Genomic DNA, 20820 nt, shown 5'->3' with positions numbered 1-20820 from the left:
TTTCACACTCTGAAATGGGCCCTCTTAAAAATTAGTACATTTCCCAGATACTAATATAGTTTTATCCAAAAGAATACTTTAATTCTCGGTAGAATTTTAAATGTGGAGATTTTACTGTAATTATTTTTCCATTTGTCCTCTCTTCTACTTTTGTCTACTACTTGTAGTTGTAGTCTGGGGTAAGAGAGGGACATTTATACTTATTAACCATGTAAAGAATGTAGGTTTTACACTAGTTGTTTTTATGAGGAAAAAAACATTTACAATCCTACAGTTGTGACCTAAAACAGAACACAACAGCCACAATGATTTAAATGAATGTTATTGAATGCACAGAATGCAACAATGTTTTTGGATAGTGATTTTTTTTTTTAATATTTAACCTGGACCGACCTCCATGTAAAAAAAAAAAAAAAAAAAAAAAATTTATCAACTGCACGAAAATTTGAAGTTGAAATATTTCCATTTTTGTATAATCTGGGTCACTTTAGCAAACGTAAAAACGAGTCTAATTTGATCTGAACAGTATGTAAGGCTTAATATAGGCTACGCATTATATTTTAAGCAATGTAAAGCCAAACATTTATTTATAAACTATAAAGAACCCCGCGTGGCTCTTGAACACATCATGCAGGGTTCCGCCTCCTCGGATTGGTCAAAGCAGGTCAGCTGGTTGTGACGTTGCAGGCAGCAGCAGGTATGGACGCTCCGTTGTGTTATTTCTTGATTTTGTTGTGATTGCTGGAGCTCGCAGTCTCATGCCACGGCGTCTGTCTAAACCGAAGCGGGTTCTTGTGCAGCTCCGGGTCTGAACCCTCTCCGTGACGCCCTGGGAAGATGTCTGCGGCCGAACATGACTTCAGTCAGCTCAATAAGTTTGAGAAACTGTCGTGGAGGCCCTCCATCCGCGACTCAGGTTTGTAAACAAAACCAAGAAGCAGCCCTGAGTCAGCAAAGCAGATACCGAGCCAAAGGTTAACCTTGTGGGTGGCGTCAGTCAGCGTTGATTTTGTCAGCGTTTGTGTGAGTTTTGTCAGTGAGTTTTGCGGCTGTAGCTTCAGTGCAACACACAGGCCAAAGCGAGCTAACGCTGCTACGGAAGCCAGCAGAAATTAATGAGTGAATGAACAGCCAGCAGACAACCGCAGTGCTATTGTTGCAATCTTGTTTAAAGAGATTAACATATGAGAGGCTGAATGTATGAAAGACAGAGGGGAGGGGGGCACAGAGGACACATACATTTGCATTAAACACACTGTATCAGTCCAGAAAACATTCATTACTTTCAAACAATGCAAGTTTAAAAAGTTAAATCCTGCATGTTTGATGTGTCACACGTGCTTTCATGTCAACGAAATGTTTGCTTTGACAGAAGTGATGCGTTTAGAAATAATCATTAGTAATAAGTATGGCTGCAACTAACAATTATTTTCATTATCGATTAATCGGTCAATAATATTTTCGATTAATCGATTAGTTGTTCGGTCTATAAAATGGTGAATCATGTCAATTACTGTTTCTGATATCCCAAGATGATGTCCTGAAATGTCTCCATTTGTTCAACAGTCCAAAACCCAAAGATATTCAGTTAACTGTCATAGAGGACAAAAGAAAACAGAAAATATTCACATTTGAGAACCTGGAATCAGAGAATTTGACATTTCTTTGTAAAAAGATGTTTCAGAACGATTGATAGATTATCAATATGGTTGGTGATTGATTTAATAGTTGACAACGATTAATCGACTAATCGTTGCAGGTCTAATAATAAGTTAATTAAAAATGATCAAACTGTAAATGGAAATAGCTCACATTACCTCCTGGTCACTCTAAATGGCATCCACTGGTTCTGTTAAAAACAACAACAACAAAAAAAGCTTTAATACCAAAGACTGACAAACATGATTGATTTACCATCAAGGCAGATCTTTCCTGAAAAAGTGAAGTCTTTTGGAGTGTCATCTGTCCATCTCTGGAAATACAGATAATATATTACATTCAAGATACAAGCAGTACATTAACTACATATTTCTGTCTCTCTCTGTCTTTTTACTTGCTACGTGGTGACTTACTTCCAGGCTCCAAGAAGCGTGTACGATGGCTTCAGGCTCGACGCATCTTCTCCCCTTCCTGCCCCAACCTGCGGATTCCCAACAGGTTTCTGAGAGAAGGTACTGAATTACATGGCCGCCCCATTAGACTTTGCTCGGCGGAGGAGACCAGTGTCATATAAAATTCTTGCAGTTTAAGGAATATATTGTACCTGCAGTGTTGTGCTAAATCTTTCCATTCACTATAAAAATGTATACGTAAACATTTAGTGAGGACATCATTATTTACAGATGTGCTCAAAGATGTTTTTTTTGGTTACATCTGGGACTTAAAAAGCTTGTTACATTCCTCCCACAGGACACTGTGTACCCCCCGCTCGGAGCGGACACCGCTGTGTGGCGGACAGCACCAACCTGTATGTGTTTGGTGGCTACAACCCAGACTTTGAGGAGGCAGGCGGGTCGGAGAATGAAGATTACCCTCTTTTCAGGGAGCTTTGGCGGTTTCATTTTGCCACAGCGACCTGGCAGCAGGTCCGCACAGAGGGTTACATGCCCACAGAGCTGGCCTCCATGTCAGGTAAGGACTGATGGGATGTTGTCCTTAATGTTGTCAAAATTACAACCGCATGCTCTTATTTAGAACCGGGTACTAGTCTTACTTAAATGCACCTTGTGGAGTTTTTGGCCACTAGTAGGTCTACGGAGCAATGTTTTTAGAAGTGGATCCCCATTTTGTTTGTTTTTGTGCACACATACAATACACATTCCTGCCAACAGTTTCACACTAGTCCTCTTATCTACAGGCCCTATTAATGTGGCTACAAAGGCAGAGAAGAAGACTGCTAGAAAGTAAATGACAGATGTAAACAGTGCAGGTTTCAAACTTGTAAGAAAAATCCCCTCTGTAAATGTTTTGTGAAGAAAATGCACTCAGTGGGGTTGTTAGACCTCAAGGATACACACACACTGGTGTGTGGTCAGTAACAATGTAAACAGAGACTTTGTTTGTCTACAGAAAAATTCCTCAGGGCAGCTTAAATGTCATCTACATAAGTTGTCAGACACACTGCAAAAAATCAGTGTGTTTACACACACTTTAGAAACCAGATTACAGTCAGCTCTCTGCCTCAACCTGATTTCTTCAGTGACTTTAGTGTTCTGATGAGTGAGACTTTAGTTGTAACAAAAAGAAGAAAATACTGAATATAATTCCTGCTTCAAAACCTTTTTTTTGAATGTTTTGAAAGCTGTTTTTTCTACATGAACATTTGCTCACTTCAAACTGCTCTACAGTGCCTCTGGTGGTCAAAATGTTCACAGGAAACCTTTAATACAGGTTTTAATTCTAAAAAGGCAGCTCAAGACTTCAGGGACTGAAATAGCACTGGATGTTGATTTGAGCCAAACTTACCTTAACTTACTCAGCCAGATATCAAACTGTAATAGTTTGATAATGTTGTCGTCTCTCTCTCTCTCTCTCTCTCAGCTGTTTTTCACGGCAACAACCTTCTTGTGTTTGGTGGAACTGGGATTCCATTTGGTGAAAACAACGGTAATGACGTCCATGTTTGCAACGTTCAATACAAACGATGGAACCTGCTCAACTGCAGAGGGAAGAAACCCAACAAGATCTACGGACAGGTAACAGTGTTTGTGGCTTTTTACAACTGTCCTTCTGTCATCATCATGTATTCACAACTCTGTGACTCTGCGGCTGTGTATTCTGTCCACAAACATCTCTCAACACTCTCCATTTTCCAGGCGATGGCCATTATAAATGGCTACCTCTATGTGTTCGGAGGGACAACAGGCTACCTTTACAGCACCGACCTGCACAGGCTGGACCTCACCACCAGGGAGTGGACCCACCTCAAACCCAACAACACACCCACAGATCTACCTGAGGAGAGGTCAGACAGCAGAGATCATTTTAATAACAATTAACAACTAAAATATATGTGACACAAAGTGATTCCCAGAATATAGATTAAAATAGACTGAAATTATCGCATTATTTTACAGGTACAGACATGAACTCGCTCATGATGAACAGAGAATATACATTTTGGGAGGTGGGACTTCATGGACCTCATATCCCCTGGACAAGGTGAGAGAAACGAGCACATTGACAAAATGTGATGTAGAAACATACAGGTGTTCCTTTTATGTATTTAATGTTAATTATTTAATTTGTCTTCTTCAGATTCATGCTTATAACTTGGAGACAAATTACTGGGAGGAAATAGTCACCAAACCTCATGAAAAAATAGGTTTGTGACCTTTTTTTGGGGGAATAAAATTTGATTTATTTTTTTTTCTCTTGGAAGATCGCACATTAAAATTACTTTGTTTCCTTTCATTATCATGACAGGATATCCAGCTGCCCGCCGGTGTCACAGCTGTGTGCAGGTCAAAGATGGTAAGGACTGTTTCACCCACCACCTTCTGGATACACAAGTCTGAAATGTTTTTTTTTAATCATGTCTCGCTCTGTTTCCACCTCTAGAGGTGTTTATATGTGGCGGTTATAACGGAGAGATGATTCTGCCCGACCTGTGGAAAATCAACCTGCAGACTTTTCAGTGGACCAAGCTGCCTGCCGTCATGCCAGAACCAGCCTACTTTCACTGTGCTGCAGTCACTCCGGTGAGTAAATTCACTCATTACCACATCTTCTACACGAGATTTCTACATGAAGGCAAATTTTATATCCTGCCACTCACTCCTCTCGCTTAGGCTGGCTGCATGTATGTCCACGGCGGTGTCGTCAACATGTCTGGGAACCGAAGGACTGGCTCTTTGTACAAGGTGTGGTTGGTGGTTCCCAGCCTGCTGGAACTGACCTGGGAGAAACTGCTGAAAACGTTCCCTCACGTAGCCCAGCTGTCCACCCTTCAGCTGCTCAGCCTGGGACTGACACATACACTAATCCAGAGGCTGAAATAGACGAAGCACCGAAGGCAGCGGTACGTGACGGAACAGCACTGACTCTAAATCGCTGATAACGAGGCCAAACATTTCTTCATCTTAATGAAAAATGATGTCAGATGGTTCTGAAAAAAAAACTTTGAATGCCTTCTAAATTTATATAAATGTGTGTTTGTTTTTTTTTAAATGGAAAGTGCAATTTTTTGAGTTCCTTTGTGTGTAAATGTGTCAGATTTGCATACATCCATTAGAAGCCATGCATCAGTGTGGAGACGAGAATCACTATATGCTGATTTCCTTTGCTCATCATTTATATAATTCACTCCTCAGTTACTTTCCCACATGTCACCAACACTTGTGATGAGCTTGCGAGGGAATGGCTAAACGTTGCGTACACCATTTCTTGAAAAAAGCAGAATGAATGTTCCTTCTTGTGGTGTAATTTTTTTTTAGCTTCCTGTCATAGGCTGAGATCGGCTCCTTTCACTATTGCTGACATGACAACACGTCGCACACTGATGTCATCTTTTGACACATGTTCAGTCAGCTGCTGCTACGCCCACTGTGACATAGATAAGGTCAGAAATTACAGGTGAAATCTGTGACCATGTGTCTTGAAAGACCATTTAATTAGTAGCGAGATTCTCGGAAAAGAGGCACACTGCTGATACATTATAACTGTGATACCTCTTAACAGTTTAGTTAGGTCAATTATTTAAGGGATCATGTTTTAGCCTCAAGGACTCTCTGATTGCATGCTGATATCAGGCTGCGATTTTTAACTCCACGCTTCAAATTGAAAAATGTTCCCCTCACTGGTCACATTAGGCCTTGTGATCTGATAAAAACCTCTAAAAGCTTGTTAAAACATCTGTGACATGGCATCACTGTGAATTTTCTAGTGCCTCTTCCATTTTTCTCCTTTTTTTTTTTTTTTGACTGAAGCTCACTTAGTTAGGAATGAATTTACACACCTGTAGCTCCACAGCGACGCTTGAGCCTTCATTGGGTGCCTTCCGAATCCCCCAAAATGTCACACGTTGTTATCATATCTCTGTAATTCATCTTTGAAAGTCTTATTCATTCATGACTCTCTGGATTCTCCATGTGATGTTCCCGGTGCTCTCCACATGAGCCTTTTTGTTGCTGATTTTTTTTTTTTCTGCTCATGATTAATCAGGAGGTGCCACTTGCAGCTAAAGATTTTCCCATAACTTTAAACCCGCAGAGACATTTTTTACTTATTTATTTTAATCACTGTGCTGCTGTTTAGTTTTATTACAAAACTTTAAATTATAGGTAAACATGTAGCTACATTTGTTTTTCCCGCCTGATTTTTACTGTCATTTCATTTCTCACATCATGACTGAACTCCATTTTAATTTTTATACTGTAACATAGGCTTTATTATTTTACTGTTTTTATTTTTAACTTTGTTTTGTCGTGCCGTAGTGCTGTGGTACTTTGAATAATGAGCGGCATGGGACTTTTTAAATCAGTAACAAGGTACCGTATGAAAGGCAAACTCAAGATGTGAAATACTGTGATCTGAAAACATTCAACATCGTCAAAATGTCAGGAGTATCAGTCATTTTTGTGAAACTAGATTTTGGTACAACTAGATGATTTTGATGAAATCAAATCTATTGTTATTACTGTGGACTGTAAACCTCTAACACTGTAGTACTGCTCCCAGCTGCTTCAATCAAGTCACACGCCTTTAATTTTTTTTTTCACCAATTTCGTTAGCCTCCATCTTGAATTTGCACGTTGTGTATCTCGACAGCATTTTATTTCACACATTTGTTGCAGCCATGTTGGTACAATATTAAGCTAAACTCCATGTTTCATGTGGTACAACGATGCCCATTTTCACATTCAAAACCTTGCTTCACATACTTGTCCTTAGTTTGACATGTTACGGCCTTATTTATGTCGTCTTGTGAAGAAGGTCTACTTCACTACGCTCGGATTTGGTAAATGTACTGCCTTGCTTAAAACTGAGATGTTTATATTTGCATTATCTTCGATGTTAATGAAAGTTAAATGATCTCTTCTGCATGTCAGTACGGTGTGCATGTCACTTCACATGAACTCTTAGGAGAAAAGGTGAATGTCTCCTCAAAGGCAGTTATGACTGTAATGTACATTATGTTTTGTAATTCCTGTCTGTACAAACAATAAAAACACAGGCAGTCGGTTTTTTTCAAAACGTTGTATTGACAGATGTTGTTTTTGTTGTTGCTAAGCACAGCCAGCCATGCCACTTTTTCAATATACTGTAGGGTGTTTCTGTTCTGTTCTGTTAAATAATGTCACTTATGTAATGAACTCTGAAATTTACCATCTCTACATTTTGGAGTTACAAAGTATACAAAATGTATTACAACATTATCCTTAAACAAAATACAATTAGTGCAGATACTTTACATCATAACACCGATCTGTATTGTAAAAATACTGCTTTTCTTTCCTACGACACTGTTTAGCAAAAGAATCTATGAGTATAAAGTAAAATATTTAGGTATGTTAGCTTACATACCGTACAGTTTACAGTGGTAGGAGTGATCTATTTGTACAGTCAAAAAAATTACCTACCTGAGATAAATTTCAGTCTTGTCATTTGTATAATTTAAGAAAAAAATGCTTGATTAAAAGGTCAGTCTCAGGGCTCCCACTATCATAATCCTATCAGGATTAAATTTCATCAACAAGGAGTGGTATGAAATATGAGTGTTTTTCCGACTTAAATAAAATGGGCTGAAGATTACAGTCCCAGAGTCAGCAGCCTGCTGGAGATGGAGCGAAGTAATACAGAGCCAGTAGGATAAGATAGACGACCACCAGAGCTGTACCTGCGTAAAACAAGACAGGAAATAAAAGTAAGTATTGTGTCTATATGTTACTCATTTTGACAATGCCTATTTGTTCTAAAATGACATCCAACCAAATTACCACACTGGATTAGCATGTTTCATTTCTTACTACATTTTCCTCAGCATACCTTAAGTATTTAGATAGATTTCCCATCTTTCAGGCAGCCGTCGATATCATCACCATAAATTTTGTTATCATTGCATTGTAACGCAGATGCAAGCAGGGACCATTGTGACACTTGTTTGGCAGTTTTACTAAGATGTTTCTATAATTTTACTGACTAAAATCTTGAACACGCTCAGTTCAGGAGCATGGACTAAAGTTAAAAGACCTCTGTTGGTAAGTTATCCATAACTTAAAGATAAATGACTAAACCTGAATCTTGGGACAGCTACTGTGGTGCGCCTAAAGAAGCTTCAAGATGTCAGACTTGAGGATTAGCTGCTGATCAGCGCTTCTTAATGCAATTAAAACCAAATATTTCACATATTTCAAACAATTCACATCCAAATCACAACATCTAAATTTGCTCATTAAACCGTATGTTTTGATTTTGCAACTGCAGCATTACCATGAGATTATAAAGTAACTGAGAAGTGAAGCAAACATTAACTGCGAGGGATTAGCGATTACTTGGGACAAGCTGTTTTTTAAAAGCATGATGAAATCACTGGAATTCTGAGGATGCTCAGCAGTAATGCAAACTACATTCAATGTATAATTAAACATGCAAAACAACCAGCATGGTCCTTAAAAATGGAAAAAAAAAAGAGTTCACTCAATCAATCTTTGAGGACAAACACCTCACATAATTCACATCACAAGTTCAGGATTGATTAACTAGCAGTTTTTTTTGGAAGAGTCACAAGACAACATTATTTGATAATTATTTCTTTTCTATTTACACAAGCTCAGTTGTCTCATATTGCACTGTGAAAAAACTCAAAACTTACCCTGAAAATAATCTGACTTGCCATCCATGAAGATGTAGTTGACCAGAATCACGCTGAAGATGCTGGCCCATAGGTGTAGGTCACTGAACAAGAGCACAAACCCCACATCCTACACAAAGCAGAGATGGAGTTTAATTACAGGGAGCTATAAACCACAAAGGGAAGGTATCTTTATAGAATGAATCAATGATGAAAAGGAAGAGGATGTCTTACATAGAAGGCATTAAATAAGACCAGAATTGGAATCTGTAGCATGCAGACCTGCACAGCAATACAGCTCCCCACCTCCAAGCTGGAAAAAAATGCAAATAATTTACATACAGACATCACTTTCCAAACCTTGTAAGCACCTTTTCATATGAGAGTTTACCTAAGACTGATGTTGTTTTGGAGAGCAAATTGAATCCCATTGACAATCTCTGGGATCTCAGGAACCATAGCGAGAACTGTGACCCCAATGAAATACTGGAGACAGAAATAGATACATTAGCACAGCAGGAGGACACAGTCAGACAAAAAGCTCCTCAGATGTGCGGCCCGACCTGAGAGATGTTGGGCTGGTTGAGAATGGGCTGGATGTGCTCGGTGGCGAGGTCAGCGCAGGCAGACATGAGCACGGTGGCCATGATGAGGATGACCAGAGACCTCCACCGTGACCAGTGGACCACTGCCCCATGGTGGCCGGTCACTGGACAGACACACAGAGAGAGGACATGATGTGGTGTGTTAACATTAACTGAACCCTTACTGTTCACCGTATTATATCTCAATAATGCAAGGTGCAATTCTGTTTTAGCTGTTAACTCTAAGAAGGACACTCGTACCTTGGCCCTCTCCAACATGAATGTCATAAATGTGGGAGTGTGTCTTCAGTGTGAATATCAGCCCAATGATGTAGGCAACTGGCAAGAGGGCAGACACGGTGTACACCAGCGGCCTAACGACAAAGAACACACACAATTAATGAGAGGGAAGAAATATAAAAGGAGCAGCTTACTGAATTATTTTACAAATTAACAAGACCGTATGGTGGTTCTCACAGGGTTTGCCTCATTTGTTTCAAACATTTGACATCACTGCCGAGCACTTTCGCATCACAGCACTAGTTTTTTGATTAATTTATCACCTTCTTGGTAGATACTGGTTTCCATTTGTTTCCCAATGGTATGAAAATCAGCTGGAAACGTGCCTGACAAACAGTTTTGCATGTTACTTTTATCAATTGTCAATTTTATATTATCATTGGATGGTGATAGAGCTGTGAGTAGGGTCTGTGTTGTAACTCTTCGTCACCTCTGCTCACAACAGCAATACCATGTCTTAGAAATAAAATATGTTGGCAATAGATCACGTTATGTCTAGCATGACTCCAGCTTCTGCAAGTGATTTTTGTAACTGAACCGAAACCAGTAGCTCCCTGAAACGCCAACATTAGCCTAGAAACTTATGGTATAGTTTGGAAAATAGTAGTGATGTTGGTAGTTATTCATAACTTGTAGTTCAAGCTGTAAGGTCCTTTAATTGCTTTAGAGTCTGTATACAGTATAAATATATAAAGTATAATTTCTTACTCAACATGGCTGTGGAACAAAGTACCGTTGTTCTGTTGAATAAAAACAGAAAGATTATCACATTATACATAAAACTGTGCATGTAAGTCATACATTGTTTGTTATAATGAGTTTGGAAGGTTTTTGGCTTCCTCCCGGCTGAGGATGCTGACCAGATCGTAATGACAGTTGTGGCAGACAAACGGCCCGCTGCTGTTTCCTCCAGTGGAGTTGGTGCAGGCGTTGCACACCAGGTTCCCGTAAGCCTTGGAGAACAGCGTGGGGGCAAATACACCTGCCGTTGACAGTGAGGGGGATGAGTCAATGCATTTTGGTAATGTTTTACATTGCAGTTGATTTCAGTCAGCCTCTATCACCTGAGTATCATCAAGCATTTTCTTTTTCCATGTGGAATTGATTATTTGATGTTTGAAATATTAAACATTTCTTTTTCTTACTGGTTAATAATTTTGGACATGTGACTATTTCTTTACACAAAGTACTTCTATGATGGTCTACTGCCTAAAAAAATCATATTAATCATGGCTTATAGTTTCAGTATTTAGGACGGGTAATAAATTATATATTAATTTACAAACTCACTTACTAAAACATCTGTGTCACAAGTAGAACTTTCTTTCATTTGATTATTTTATATCAACTAGAGGTTAGTTTGACACAAAATGTTAAATTCTAATTAATTTAAGCTAGCATGTGGTACAAGAGTTAAATGTAAAACCTGAAAACACTCACACAAATGCAATAAAAAAAAGCTGAAAAAAAGACTGCAGCTGTGTTGCCTGCAGGTGGCGCAAGTGTTAAAATGTAGCCACTATAACCTTCATTGCCTTTAGGAGGCTGGAGGTAATGCAGGGTGCTATTGAAGAACTGATGTGACAATGACAAAACAGCTTCTCCTGGTGGAGACTTCAGCTAACTAAATATGATTGAGTTGGAGACCAGTTCCATGAGGTGTTTTGCATCTAAAAATAAAGCTAGAAATACAGCTGAAAGTATCTGACACTTCCAGAAACATACAGCTGGGTGTTGACATATTGCTTTTCAGTTATTTACCTCCTACAGAGATGAAGAGCAACGAAGAGCTCACTCCTGTACAGCGACTGTTGAATCGTTGCTCACTGTGTCTCAGCCCTCCAATTATCATGCAGATGCCCTGAATAAAAGACAAAAAGCTTCAATTTATACAGGCTGTTTCCGTTTGGCATAACTTTCACTGATTTAATGATTTAATGAAATGATACAATGTTAAATGGAGGTGGCATGGTGACATGCAAAAATTAAAAAATGAAATAATTTCCACAGTGGGTGAGGTAGAACGCTGGTTCATTAGCTTAAAATTGCTTACATACTTTTGAGAATGATTGTTTTTACTAAATCATTCTCAAACATGTAAAATGAAATGTGATGTGAATGTCTCACAGGGATGAAGAGGATGCAGCCCAGCAGCGTGCCAGTCAGTGCTGCCTTCACAACCTCCTGCAGACACGGATTGGCTGCCCGGTGACCCCTGAGCAGGGCTGTGATGTAAAAGGTCAACTCTGTGATGGAGCCGAAGGTGGCGTTCACCACTGCACCCACAGCAAAGTTACTCTGGGCTGAGATGCTGTAAGTGCCAGAATGACCAAAATGAACATCTGAAGTATTGTGATAACACATTTGGCACTCTAGCTGTAACGAGTAACATCAGACTCAATTTGTTTTATTTCTCCTTGGGTCACTCTACAGGTGTATTTTAAGGTAATGAGAAACAACTCACCTGGCAATGCCCATACCAATGTAGTATGACAGAGGTATGATAGAACCAATCGCTGTGGCGAACTTGACATCAGAGCTGGCGTACTTGTTTTCTCTGTCGATGTAGCCAATTACCATGGCAATTATTACAAGAGGGAGGAGGTCTGAGATGAGGGTCAAAGATGACAACAGGTCTTCATATGATGCACGTTGACACACACACACACAGAAACACACACACACTCATACACACTACACATCTAATGGTAAAGGATACTGACAGCAAATACATTGATCCCATCAACAGTATACTTGTAGTAATACCAGTTTGCAGCATGGTAGCAGCACAGCAGCGCTCTGGTCTCATAGCCTTGATTCTAAGGGTCAAGTAAAAAAAAAAAAAAAAAAAGAAACTGTGCATGAGCATCACACCAACACTGACAAGGCTTGTATTTCTCCAGGTTTAATGCTGGAGCTTATTAGTGCTAAATATCTGCCTTGCCTTCCTCTGCGAGCAGGTGGAGACAGAAACATCCTCAGGAGCCAAGAGAAGGATGACACTCAAAGTGCGTGCGTTCATCTTGGCAACAGGGATGGTGAAGACCAGGATCCAAGAGAAGAAGCAGGCCAGGAAGTGGATGGCCACCAGAAGAGGATATCCCAGCAGCAGCCACACATAGGTGGAGATGCGATGCTACGCAACAAGAAGGACACTCATTTATATCCCATGCTTGATATATGATATATATACAGTGAGAGAAAGTGTGTCCAATCTTTTGACTGGTACTGTATGTATACTTTAAATGTGGAAAGTTACCCAGTATGGAGTGCGCACAGGTCGCCCTGGCATCTCTGGGACTGGCACCTCTGTGGGTGAAGGCAGCAGAACTGGTGAGTTATCCTCCATCCCCTCTATGATGCAGTCACAGTCTGGCATTTGCTCACAGCACCTCCTCAATGTGTTTCCAATCTGGAGAAACATTACAGATAATTAAAGCTCATTAAAGCACCAACTGTAACATTTAATCTAGTGTAATAATAATCACAATCAAAATAATTCTCATATACATAGTCACATTTGGAACAATCACAGTAATACACTTAAAGTAGCACTTTTCTAAAAGTTAATAACAAAATTACAAGACCGCACAATAAAAGAGAAATATAAAAAGTCCCCAAAAATATAAAAAGCCGTAAACCAATATAAATGTTTATTCACATAAAACTGAATTTTGTTGAACTCTGAAGTGATTGTTCTAAAATCTTGAGGCATCATTGCGAATGCTCCATCTCACTTTGAGATTCTTTAAGTCACATTTCTGAATCTGAATATAAACATTAGTGACCTGTGAGAATAATCCAGGGTGCAGAGGGTTCAAAGTTCAGACATGTAGGTTGGTCCTGACTTTTTGTATATGTAATTTTTTAATATATCAAAATCAAAAATAATTATAAAGGAAGGGAAGCCAAAAAAAGATGGTGCTGCTTTTTTGGGGGAAAGAAAATCCAACTGTTTGTGTTTTAACCTGAGCACCAAAAACTAACTCATAAATAGAGAGAACTGCAAGATTTGTTGCCTGAGTCCAGACCTTTAAATCTGCTCCCTCCACCAAGTCAATTCTGTCTGATATCAGGCAACAAGATTTGAGCACAAAATTTCACATTTGATGACAGAGTTTTTGGAGCTGAGAGAGTTGTGAGAACCAAAGAGAATATCTGGTATAACGTTTGGCTGACATCTAACAAAAGGACAATTGGGTAATTTGATTTTCACAGGCAGACACGGATGTGTATGATCCCTGAAATGATACACATCTAAAATTGAACCTTGAGAAACACCATAAAGAGGCATTAATAATCTACCAGACACCTGCTGACTTCTATAAGAATCTGCAGCACAGTGACTCCACTCTGGCACAGCTTGTAGTCTGTAGTCTACACTAAGTATAGATAGTGATCACAGTGTGCTGTATATCCAACAGAACCATCTACTAAAGAGGTCAGACAGATTGTAATACTACAATAATGCTGCACCATGTATTCGTTAGGCTCGCAACACCAAACACCGACACAGCTCTGTCCTCTATCACTGTAAGTTTGTGTTTGTGTTTCCTCTGCACTTTGTGAAATAACTGGTGAGCCGCTAGTATTGATATCAAACTAACTCTTTGCACACGTAAACTTTGTAAACTTTAAAAATTTTAATAATCAGAACTTCCTCATCTTTAATGACTAACTTGAATAAAAAGTCTTAACTGTCCAGAATAATTTTGATGGGAAATTTGTTTAACTGTGTTCAAAGTGTCAACTGCATCTGCAACAACACATTGCAATAACGAGTTATTGCAAGTGGCTTGTGAAGTGTTGCAGACTTGTGCTGTTATTCAGAAAAAAAAAGACTTCTGCTTTTATGACCACAAGTCAGACAGAGATTATGAGGAAACTAGAGGATTTATTGTTTCACATGCTCATTTCAAACATTAACTGAACCCAAATCCATGAAATACCTCGTGGATTGACTTGCCGAATGGCCACAGGAAGTAGCAGGACAACTTCAGGCAAAGCTTGCCTGAAGAGAGAGAAAGACATAAATGAGTGAGGGTAATATGTGATAATCAATATTAAACACTGTTATTATCCTTTGTTGATTGGCTAACCTACCATATGGTACACCAGCGACGGTGATGAACATTAGTATGCTGACCAGGAGGTACGCCAGAGAGACCCACCAACCAAATAACAGCACATACGCTACATTTCCAATTGTGATGAGATGACCTGACAGCAGGATGACAAGCAGACCAAAACCATTAGTGAAGGGCTGACAAGCCCCACAGTGACAATTTCTATCCATGTAATTTAAAGGTCCCACATGGTTTTGGTCAACATTCCTAATTAGTAATAACAACATTGTACTCTTAAAGTTAATTTTCAGAACAAGGTGACATCTCTTAAAAGAAAAAGAGACAATCATAGAGGTTTTAAACAAACCCCGAGGTTAGCCAAACCTGCTAACCTTATGTACGTTGAAAGGGTTATTTATTGGTCACTGTAATTAATCCTGCTGTCCATTTTACTCACAAAGAGATCCCAATTTTAACCTAAGTGATGAGGGACAAAATCCATTGCCCTCTTCTGGTGCAAAAATGAATTCTCAAGTTTAAGCTAATATGAGGCTTGAGCAGTCTGAGTTAGTCAAATCAAGTGGTTATCTTCCAAGGTTACGGTATTTTTAGCACTAAATTCCTGCTTTGTGTTCCTCAGCTGCGGCTCAGCAAGGAAACATTGTCTCTGGAAATTCAAAGAGGGAATTTGATAATAAAAAGACCATAATTCTGGAAGATATCCATTATTTGTCTACTGTAAACTTCAGCTGAACTTAGCATGCATTTTGACACAGAATGAAGACTGTGGATTTTGTCCTCCATCACTTACACTGACATCACTTTAGGAAGGGATATCTTTGCAGCCAGTATGGACAGGAGGAACAATTACAGCTACTTATAACCCTTTCAATGTATATAAGGGCAGTATTGTTTGAAGAAGGACTTGAAAAACTGTGGACCCAAACCGTACATAGTACACAAGCACAATAATCTGTTACCTGGACCAGTGCGTGGCCTAATGACATTCAGTTCGGAGTAGAGCTCTTTCACCACTTCTGACCTGTCTTCAAATGGACGCTCCGTCACATGGCTCTTCCATTTTCTAAAACCAAACTGACACACACACACAACAAACAGTGAGTCTGAGTGATGAAGAGTTTTGCCTCTTTCTATTTGCAGTGGGAAACCTTTGCTTTCAGACTTTTTACCATGTAGTTGTTGACCAGTTTGTTGGCTTCCACTTCGTTCTCTGCTCTGATGGTTCTCTTGCTCTGGAGGTCCTCCCAGCTATCCTCACAGACATGATGGCTTGGGCCTAAAATGACAAATGACAAATGTTTGTGAACATATCAGCATTTCTGTGAACAAATCTAAATGCTGGCTGATACTCACATGGGTGTGCTGACATGTGTTTTGTTGTGCACAGGGCAGGACATGTGCAGTGATGTGTAGATGGAGTGCAAGTGCCTGATGAATTAGGTTGCTGATCTCTACAAAGGCGGTCGTGGATCTGACCATGATCGTATCCTGCCGGGTTATCCTGTTCCCATGAAAGATCTGCAACACCAAGCGAGAAACTAGTTAGTCAGAGAAAACTAAAAGATGTGTTATATTGTCACAAAGTAAGAAGCTGAAATATCGGACAACAAATTATTACAGGAAAAAAGTTGAAAAGTACAGAAACATCATGTGCTGAATACTATTTAGTGGTACTGAAAAAATGGATCATAAGGTTACTGTACCATCAATCCATGAGCCAGACAGTCATTTTTCATTATTTGTTGTAGTAGAAGTAGCAAAGAATATTCTGATCTATTTATATATTATTATATTAATATTATGATTTTTGATGTTATTACCATTTTAGTAAGGAGACAAAACTGCGGCGAAACCTTTAGAGTTTACTTTTGTACTTTTGAGTGTGTTGCTAAATCATGAAGTCAACAATAAATGTTTACAAGGGCAGTTTTAAAGACATGATTAAAGTAGGGCTGGGTATCAGTACTCGATACCTTTAATTTGACCGAAATAAGCCAATACCAAGTAGTATCAAAACCCCAGTCAACCAATTCCTGCATTTGATTGATTGGATTGATTTGATTTGAGCTTCAAGATGTCTCCTACTTCACTACAAAGTCCATTCTCAGTGATTGTGCACTGGAGGCTTCAAGTTTCCACATCACCCTGTGCAACTTGCACACTGAAGCACTATTGGCTCCAAACTAGTTGTGAAGTCACAAATCATGCTTGCACAAACCTTAAACTCAGATTTAACGCGAGCACAGAGAAAACTTCCCCCTACAGCAGACTAACGTGAAAACACATACATCATTCTGCACAGTGAAGCAAAAACATCCAACTGAAGTGAACATTTTTTAACAGAAGGGGACTTTGACCATGTATAGGAAAGATAGAAAGGCATCTTAGAAATCTTTTAACTGACACACTGCTATCATGAATCAATCAAGTCTTTGTCTTGAGGACAACATCCACATGCATTGACTTGCTGTTGGTTTGTGACAGTGTAAACACTCTATCTGCAGCACCACAGTCCTTTCCTTACAGTGCAGAGCCAAACTTGCTGAGTCAAATGACCAGCGCTCCCAGTGTACACTGCACTGCCCACAATACCACCTCCATCAGTGGGCGAGGTGAAGTGGTGGAAAGCTTAAAACATTTTGGAATCATATTGGGGGGGGGGGGGGGGGGGGGGGGGGTTAAAAACATATCACACATAAACTGCTTCCAAAATCCTGACCCTCCCCAACCCCCCAACCTCTGAGACCTCAGCTACAGAGCCATCACACACATATGACCTTGCTCCATTTTTCACAGTACCTCAAGGACTTTGAAGTGGAACAAATCACATTTTGACACGACCATCGTCACCTCTGTCAGTAGCCCTGAATGCATTTACAGTATAAATATTCAGATGTTGTATCAATGCATCTGTACCTAAGTGTGGGTTTGTGTGGATGTACAAAGTTCCCCTCAGAGGTAAAAAGCGCATCTAACTATCTTTCTACTCTTTACTACCTCTGACAGCTTGACAACAGCTGGATTTGTTCTGCATGTCCTGCAGTGAAACCAGAGGCATGACTGCAATTAAGTAAAGGGTAAAAACAGCCTTAGGGTCATTCATTCATTCATTCATCCATTTCCAGGGTTTGTCTCTTACAAGATACAGCCTTGATAAGTGAAGAGAGTACTCCCATCATGAGACAAGCAAGCACGTTATTCGTGACTTCCCCTTTTAAAAACTTTAAAACACACACTTTAGGTAGAGTTTTAGTTCCTCTTTTTTTTGTCTTTGCTTCCTGAGATGTGTAAAAATATAAAAGACACCAAAAAGTGATACTGATTGTGCACTAACAGAGGAGGTCTTAGGCAGCATTACTTTAATTCACTACTATTAATCAATAATAAATGTGTAATCCTATATCACCACAGGATTAAGATAAGTTAATCACTGTCTCTCAATGACAATGAACGACAGCCCCCAGTCTTCTTTAATTCATTATTACCTGGATAAACATTAAATTCATATTATTCAGGACATAATCTGACACATGTTAACTTGCCTTTTATTTAAAAAAATCTACCAATTTTGTCAGTTTTGGCAACTGAGGATCAGATATGTTGCTGACACTAAGTGATGGAGAAATTTTTGGTCCGGGCTAAAACAAGTATTTCATTGATCAATTCAACTATTTTGAAAATAAGTTAACTGTTTACTGCAGTTATGGAGCAAAAATGTCAAAACATTTTCTGGTTCCTGCTTCTCTGTTGTGAGAATTCGCTGCTTTTTTTCTGTTTTATATGGCTGTTAATCCAATGTGAAATCTAATTAAATTAACTTATTTAATTAAAAAAAAAACAATTAATTGATAACTGATTGAATAATTAATGATAAATGAAAATATTCATTAGTTTGCAGCTACAGTGTGTCATACAGTAACAGCAAACACGACCACTAGATTTTAAATGTCTCATAATACTTTTACACGTATATAACCTCTCTGTCACGTGGAGATTTGGGCACACACACAAACACACACACACACACACACACACACACACACACACACACACACACGCTGAGGGAGCCACCTCTTAATCAATAAGACGTGACTGTCCGATATGCAACAGCACTGTCGATGCTGAGCCGTCATTCACATTCACTCATATAATTATATCACGGTAAATAACACCTAACGCTACTGTAAACAACATGCAGACCGACTTAAAATGGAGAGTGTTCAGTATTTACACTGCTGTTACACAGTCTGCTTGTTACAAATAAAGTTTTTTCATTATCACACAGCCTATATAATAAGAGCTCCAGCCGCTCACCTTGACCGTGTTCAGCCGGCCTCCTCCTCCGGCTGGACGTGTCTGTGCTCGGTGAGGACGACAGAGACATCTCCTCCGGACAAACACTCACCGGTAGATTTTATTGCTGCAGGTCTAACCCGCTCATCTCCCCTCAGTCACGCTGCTGTCGCTCCTCTGCTGCGAAGTGGACGCACTGACTCACGGAGATTTAGGCCGCGTGGGATTGTGGGAAATGTAGGCCGTCATTGTTGAGCTCCTTAAAGGGAAAACCCACCCTAATTAACAGACACCCGAGCTGTTAAAACGAGTTTGTACAGCAGGTTAAAGCGGTGGAAGACATAATATTCCGATTCTTGAGTAAAAGTAGAAATACTAGAATGTGTAATGAATATTTACCAGTACAAGTCCTTCATTCAAAATGGTTCTTACACAAAAGTAGGCTGACAGTTTTAGAAACAAATTCCTTATTTAAACAGGTCCCCTCCAGACATGTTTTAAGATGTATGTAAAATACTCTACTTTTAATAATAATTTGTGTCTGGTTTTTTCACAAAAAAAAAAAAATAATAATAATAATTATCTTGTTAAAATCCTTTAAATCTCCTCCTTCTCCCTCATTAAGAATTCCAGAATCTAAAATATGTAAATATTTTTCATTTCAGAAATTAAACTGATGGACATAAGATACCTCCTATTTCACTGTAAAGTCTATTATCAGTGTTCACTGAAAGCTTCAAGTTTCCATGTCACACCTGTGTAAGTTGAATATTGGACAACATTTGGTTTCCAAACTAGTTGTGATGTCACAAATAACAGAAAATCAGATTTTCAATGAGCTCAGAGAAACTTTCCACTTTCAGCAGATGAAAGTTGAAACAGTCTTCTAGTTCATGAAGCTCAAACATTCAATTGTCGGCACAGGAGGAAAAACATATTTTTGAGTGGAGGGAAACTTTAACCAAATGGCACCTTTCAGTTACAGTATTATATATGTTATATATGTATTATTTTTGTTAATGTGTGAGCAGCTTTTCAATGTTGTAACCACATGTGGAGCTACGTGATTCATCTACCACAGCTTTCATTAAACATCCCTTTTTCTGTTATATATTATTGTATCTATTAATTTTTCTATTTATTCTATTCTAATTTTATTATAATTTCTTTTATTTGTTCTAATGTATCTTGTTTTTATTTTAAGTCCTTACACACTTAAAATCATTGGGTCAAAACGCAGCCACCCAGTTTGGGTTAATATAACTCCAACACAATACTGGGTTAATGTGACCCAGAAAGCCACTCAAGACAAAGGGTTGTTTTTACCCAGTTTTAGTGTTATTTTTTATTTTACTGTTGGTTTATTTACCCAAACTAAAATATAGTTTTAAGTTATAATCTACTCTACTTTTTTTAAACTTCCATGTTATGTTTTGTTATTGATTGTTAATAACTTGTGTATCTTTTGAATGTCATATGCACATTACACGTTTTGTACTCAGTGCGTAAAACTGAGTCAACATAACAGATTGCTGCTGGGTGAAGTTAACCCAGTGTTGTATTGATGCTATATGTTGATCCAAACTTTTAGTGTGTACCATCTGCTCACAACATATACTGGAGTGCTGAAACTTTGCATGTTTGTTGTCCATGAAATGCCTTAAAAGATTGTTAGAAAACTGAAATCTGCAGAGTAAGCAAAAACTGATGTTAGATAAGTGTAATGGAGTTCAACATTTTCCTCTGAGGTGAAGTACAAGTATAA

General features: G+C 38.9%; 2 protein-coding genes across 2 annotated transcripts; one reads left to right on the top strand and one right to left on the bottom strand.

Moving 5' to 3' along the window:
• The first annotated feature begins 670 nt into the window (after window positions 1-670).
• On the top strand, window positions 671-7194 carry LOC137182878 (kelch domain-containing protein 10-like). The gene is made up of 10 exons (XM_067589437.1): window positions 671-916; window positions 2079-2171; window positions 2410-2631; window positions 3541-3695; window positions 3816-3964; window positions 4077-4161; window positions 4258-4324; window positions 4426-4473; window positions 4561-4700; window positions 4791-7194. The coding sequence occupies exons 1-10, from the start codon at window positions 838-840 to the stop codon at window positions 4998-5000; spliced, it is 1248 nt and encodes a 415-aa protein (XP_067445538.1). The 5' UTR covers window positions 671-837; the 3' UTR covers window positions 5001-7194.
• cax2 (cation/H+ exchanger protein 2) lies at window positions 7179-19257 on the bottom strand. The gene is made up of 20 exons (XM_067589436.1): window positions 19077-19257; window positions 16116-16280; window positions 15932-16038; window positions 15722-15836; window positions 14779-14895; window positions 14625-14686; window positions 12935-13087; window positions 12620-12811; window positions 12395-12494; window positions 12140-12281; window positions 11803-11986; window positions 11437-11536; window positions 10536-10657; window positions 10384-10415; window positions 9637-9749; window positions 9355-9500; window positions 9183-9277; window positions 9026-9104; window positions 8813-8921; window positions 7179-7837 (listed from the first exon to the last, which is right to left on the bottom strand). Exons 1-20 carry the CDS (start codon window positions 19144-19146, stop codon window positions 7764-7766), a joined length of 2277 nt encoding a protein of 758 aa, XP_067445537.1. The 5' UTR covers window positions 19147-19257; the 3' UTR covers window positions 7179-7763.
• Between the last annotated feature and the right edge of the window lie 1563 nt (window positions 19258-20820).

The sequence above is a fragment of the Thunnus thynnus genome, chromosome 5 (genome assembly GCF_963924715.1).
Source record: "Thunnus thynnus chromosome 5, fThuThy2.1, whole genome shotgun sequence".
Lineage (NCBI taxonomy): Eukaryota > Metazoa > Chordata > Actinopteri > Scombriformes > Scombridae > Thunnus > Thunnus thynnus.
The sequence above is the reverse complement of the archived record's forward strand: the minus strand, read 5'-3'. Positions and strand labels throughout refer to the sequence as shown.

Bases quoted from the DNA above. Each gene is read 5' to 3' on its own strand.
- LOC137182878 (XM_067589437.1), top strand. From the start codon at position 838: ATGTCTGCGGCCGAACATGACTTCAGTCAGCTCAATAAGTTTGAGAAA. The intron at 2,632-3,540 runs GTAAGGACTGAT...TCTCTCTCTCAG, and splicing joins AGAGCTGGCCTCCATGTCAG to CTGTTTTTCACGGCAACAAC. The intron at 4,162-4,257 runs GTGAGAGAAACG...TGTCTTCTTCAG, and splicing joins CCTCATATCCCCTGGACAAG to ATTCATGCTTATAACTTGGA.
- cax2 (XM_067589436.1), bottom strand. From the start codon at position 19,146: ATGTCTCTGTCGTCCTCACCGAGCACAGACACGTCCAGCCGGAGGAGG. The intron at 14,896-15,721 runs GTAACAGATTAT...TCCTGCTGTCAG, and splicing joins TAGGCCACGCACTGGTCCAG to GTCATCTCATCACAATTGGA. The intron at 11,537-11,802 runs GTGAGACATTCA...TCTTTTATTCAG, and splicing joins GCTGCATCCTCTTCATCCCT to GGCATCTGCATGATAATTGG.